Raw genomic sequence first — 5,280 nt, 5'->3', positions numbered from 1 at the left:
AGTAATAATACGAGTTTATAGACCTTGGTTTGTAGGGTCCTTTGGTCGTCCAGGCCGACGTTGATAATGATGGAACATTTAGGTCCGGACTTGCTCGAAAAGAAAAACGGCGACCCGAAAATTAACTTTGATAAGTGTAGCAATTGACGTGACATTGAAAATAAATACATAAAAAGAACCATTACGAAATAAAATAATAAGAAACGAAAAATTACGTAACAAAAAATTTGACGCGTAAAAGAATTACACGGAAAGTAAAAACATTTCGTGAAACTTAACCGGAACACAACTTTCCACCCGATATTATTTTATTTCGAACCCCGCGGACGGGCAACGCGAAGACGGAACCGGAATAAGGAGGAGCTTAACTCTATTTGTATTACATAATTAGTAAATCGGCCGGAAAGATCTTCACTCTTTTTTTTTCATATGACCGTCAGTAAACAAGACCCCGTACCAGTAAAAACTCGGGGGACTCTCGGGGCGACTTTTGTCCCCGGAGGCCCGGAATTGTCCAAATCGTTGCGCGTTTTTAAGTCGCTCCCGCATAAATTACGGATCTTTCCCCCGTTCAAACCAACCGGTTACGATCCGGGCTAATCGTCAAAACCACATGCGTGTCCCATTGGTCAAACCCCGGCGGGTGACGTACACACTTTAGTATTTATTAAACAACAACCAGGTTGCAATTGACCGTGAGTCGGGGGTAATCGTCGTACGAAGACTAGTTTTAGATACTAATTTCAGCGACCGTTTTTATTTATCGTTATATTTTTCCTACTAAATCAATTTGGTCATTACTTTGCCGTGCATCAACCACTTCAATTCAACCCCTTATAAATACCAGTAGGTCCCGGGTTACCGTTACCCCCGTGCTTCTTTCCTTTTAATATAGTCATAACAACCAACACAAAGAATTACGTACTCGAGGTTAGTCCGGCCCGACCCTGATGTTAGTCAAGGGCCCTGAAGCTGACCGGGTGAAGCCATTCGCCCTATCCCCTGTGTGCCTTGGCATGTTTAGTTCTGAATCTGGGGACAGAAAGCTGACCAGTCCCTGAAGACCTGAGAGATCTGGATGGTTCATAATTTAGCAGGAGGTCAGAAATGTATTTTGGGCCTAAACCATTCAGTTCTTTAAAAACCAGCAGCAGTATTTTTGAAATCAATTCTTTGACACAAAGGAAGGCAGTGTAAAGATTTCTGAAAAGGAGTGATGTGATCCACTTTCTTAGTGTTAGTGAGGACTCGAGCAGCGGCGTTCTGAATCAGCTGCAGCTTTCTAATAGATTTTTTAGTGAGACCTGTAAAGACACCATTACAGTAGTCGAGTCTACTGAAGATAAAAGCCTGGACACGTTTTTCCAAATCCTGCTGTGACATTAGTCTTTTTATCCTAGATATATTCTTTAGGTGATAGTAGGCTGACTTAGTAATTGTTTTAATGTGACTGTTGAAACTTAGGTCAGAGTCCATGACTACAACTAGATTTCTGACTTTATCTTTTGTTTTGAACATTGCAGACTGACTGATTAATAGTCTGAATAATAGTCAAAAACAATTGCTAACAGAACATGCCCAATTTAATTTCTAGCTTAACACTGTAAAGCTTAGGCCTACTAATAAAGACCTTATACTGATTGTCAATTGAAACAGAAATGTAAAAATGGCAATTGTTTGTTTGTTTGTTTGTTTGTAGCCTTTATTTAACCAGGTGAAAATCCCATTGAGATCAACGATCTCTTTTTCAAGGGAGACCTGCAGCACATTGGTTACACATAAAAACAACAGAAAACAAAAAGGACATCATACAACATAATTACAGGGGTATAAATTAGCAACCTATTCACAATGACAGATATCTAATAATATTTCATCTATCCGAGTATTTCATCTATCCGAGTAGTTAAGAAGAATAGTTATTTGTATGTTTAGTTTGAAAAGCTTGAATGACCACATCTAGTCAAACTGCATTTTAATTAATATAAGGGAGACATCGAAGAGTTCTAAAACCAACCTGTATGTACTACAATCAATCAAAATACATGCAAGTCAAAGCAACTTACCGTTCGACGCTGTGAAGTCAATAGCCACCGTGAAGTTCAGTTGTGTTCTGTTGCAAAGAAAATGGTAATCAAAGAAGAAAAGATCACACACTTCAGTTCACTTAATACCAATTGTATTGCCATCACACATACACATCAACACACTAACGTTCAATATAATTAGTTTACTGGTTCACTGGATAATTAGTATGGCAGGACAATATTCCCTCCACCATCATTTAGGCATAATTAAGTCAAACAAATGAAAGTAGTGATTAAAAGTGAATGAGGTGAATAAATAGGGTATTTATAATTGAGTTTTACCAATACACATCCCCCCACCCAACACTTTGTGTGATGCTGTGAGGGTTTAAAACATTCAATATAGTAACAACTAAAATGGTGGCTATTGACACTCACTGTGAGAGCAGTCTAATTATTATTCCACTCACCCTCCTCGGATGAAATCCACAAAGGTATACTCGGACTCCACTTTGAAGGACAGCAGAGTTACCTGGCAAACACACACACATGCACACACACACATAAAATACACAAACAGAGTGATAAACAGAGAAGGAGGGTGGATAGGGACCGGGCCAGGTAGACAGGGAAGAAAAAGACAAACAGGTGGCCAGACAGCAACATAGTCAGTGAGAGAGAAGCTGATGTTAGCGGTGGTGATACCTAAAGAAATATACATGAGAAAAATTACACTGGAGACGATATTGGGCACATGAGACTTGGGTGCACTTACAGTTCCAGAATTGATGTATTTCTTCTTTTTGCCTTTCTTCTTTGGATTTAAAACCTGCCGGTGATGCGGAAAAGTAAGTTAGTGATTGAGAGTGTACTTGTAAAAACCACTTCATGCCCTGAAATGATGTTTGATAATGACTAGGAATAATTCAACAGAGTTCTGATACTTGAAGACCATGAATTGAAACTGATAAGGTTTTACTGAGAAAATCTAGACTAGAGAAAATAAAGGAAAGGTGAAAAGATTAATCAATCCAACCAGCCATCCATACATTTGTCCTAATGTAGGTTTGTACACCTATACATTCATCCATTTGTATATCAATCCACCAACCCATCCATCCATCCATCCATCGGTTTGTACTTCCATCCATCCATCATTACTAATCTGTTTAATCATTTTTTTGGTCATTATGTCAGTGTTATTATTAATTAGTTCCCTTGGAGCGTAGAAATCCTTTCACAAATTCCTAGCTCAATTACTAAATAGTTCTTGTCATGATTTTGTTTGGAAAGTGTTAATTCAAATTACCACAGCCTTTAAGACCCTTAACTTGACCATGAAGGATCCAAAATGTACTTGGTCCTTTTTGCTTTGCCTCATTAAAGTCAAATGCACATGTTTAGGTAAGAATTCAGTGTATATAACAGTGAAAGGAGTACATTACATGTACCATGTATTCATTATTGATGTTTGATGAAAATAGGATGGGTGGTCATAAAAAGATCATTACTTAATTATCATTGAGGTTTACATAAAAACCTATGATAAAATGGACAGGCCACATGTTGTCATACTTTCGTATACTTCTATTTAATTCAATTGCATTGAGTATTGACATTTCTCATCATGTATCATTACAACCAAGTAACAATTTAGCATCAAAATAATAAAAAAATGAACATTACAGGACCTCTCATTCCTGTGACTTTATTTATCCATGTGTGAAATCTTCGATTCCTTCAAAGGGAAATAATAATATCTACAAAATCTTTTCAGCCTTTCCATTTTCATCCCCTATTTTGTATTACTTCGCTTCGTAAAGCTGTTGGAAAGATTGTTTTGAGCCTGTAGAGAGCTAGCCAGCTGGAGTTAAAATATCAATTCATAATAATGAAATTTCATATGAAAAAAGCTATGAGAAACAACAAACCACCCCCCATGTCACGTCTCACCTCGTAGACATTGAACTGGTTCTGCCCTCGAGACAGCTCTCTGTAGCTGGTGGTGAACTCGCCAATGAAGTCATGGCTGCACACAAACACCCACAAAGACAGGCGAGCATGAACACATACTTCATAATCAGAGAGAAATGTTCAGGTCTTTGTCTCTATCCGCACGTCTTGCTCCATTATTGTTTCTGTCAATCTCACAGTAACTGCTTCACATTTTCACCTACAGAGTGTACACAAAGCTGTTCACTTTCTTCTAAAATTTGAGAGAGAAAGTTGATTTATTTTTACCTTCCATCTCGATCCCAGTCATAGACATCTACCTTTACAGTCCTGAAACAGAAACACAATATCTTATTTCTCAAGGTGTTCTCTGTACCACATTATCTTCCATCAATATAACGAGAATCTGAAAATGGCATTGAATTTTAAAACTGCATCACACTGGGAAAAGAGCAATTACACATTCACTGATTCAATAGCCGCACGTCAAACAGGATTATTTGCACAGCAGGTACAGGTTGTTATGTGAGCTCTGAATTAAAAAATCTATATATGCTCACTGCTTCATGGCAGTGAACATCATCTATTCAAAACTTAGACACAGAGAGAGATACAAATGAAAAATAAAGCATACCGTACAACAAGTATATATGTTACAGGCATACAGTACAAGAAGAGTAAGATATAGTGAAGTTACTGGGCTGGGTTAAAATTCAGTTAAAACATCACAGGTCTTACAAATAGCATATGGGGAATGAAGCTTTAACGTGAAGACCCACACAGTTTGCTCCTATTTATTTTTGCTGTAGGCATTGTTGGATTCAAGTTTAACTTAATGCAAATGCACAGAAATCTCCTCAAAGATAGGCATTGATTAGCCAAAAACTGGAAGTTTAATCTTTAATCTCTAATAGTTTTTACAAGGGATGTAACAATACCAAAAACTCACGTTGTATGGGCGTTTACAATATCCCCTGCTGTGGAAAAAACTCTCTCGCTTGGTACTGATGTTGCTGGGACAGCAGTGGTCGCGTTAACCGAATATTTTTTTAAACAATGACGGAAAAATCTGAAAGCAGTCTGTCATTTTGACAGATTAGAACAAACTCGGAACAGCGCCAAAGTTTCCCCGCAGCGAGGCTCTGGTGTTTGTCGTGTTATGCATCCCCTCCAAAAGGAAATGATATAGGCTATTTTCCAAACCGTACTTTGCCGTACAGATCATTGAAATGTCTGGGAGTTTGTGTTTCACGCTGTGCGCGCTCCCGCGAGGTGCATGCCTATCTCGGTGGGCATGCAT

The 5,280-nt window shown here is 38.2% G+C and overlaps 1 protein-coding gene across 1 annotated transcript in view; it reads right to left on the bottom strand.

Moving 5' to 3' along the window:
- Window positions 1–5,280, bottom strand: part of LOC104967382 (copine-9-like) — a 69,301-nt gene that overhangs the window by 11,807 nt on the left and 52,214 nt on the right. The window contains exons 5-9 of the mRNA XM_010796791.1: window positions 4,269–4,310; window positions 3,981–4,056; window positions 2,803–2,856; window positions 2,498–2,559; window positions 2,067–2,113 (exon numbers count right to left, since the gene is read on the bottom strand). Of these exons, the coding sequence (XP_010795093.1) occupies window positions 2,067–2,113; window positions 2,498–2,559; window positions 2,803–2,856; window positions 3,981–4,056; window positions 4,269–4,310 (281 nt within the window). The remainder of the gene's footprint in view (window positions 1–2,066; window positions 2,114–2,497; window positions 2,560–2,802; window positions 2,857–3,980; window positions 4,057–4,268; window positions 4,311–5,280) is intronic.

This window comes from Notothenia coriiceps, unplaced genomic scaffold (assembly GCF_000735185.1).
Source record: "Notothenia coriiceps isolate Sejong01 unplaced genomic scaffold, NC01 NC01_scaffold00037250, whole genome shotgun sequence".
In the NCBI taxonomy this organism is placed as follows: domain Eukaryota; kingdom Metazoa; phylum Chordata; class Actinopteri; order Perciformes; family Nototheniidae; genus Notothenia; species Notothenia coriiceps.
The sequence above is the reverse complement of the archived record's forward strand: the minus strand, read 5'-3'. Positions and strand labels throughout refer to the sequence as shown.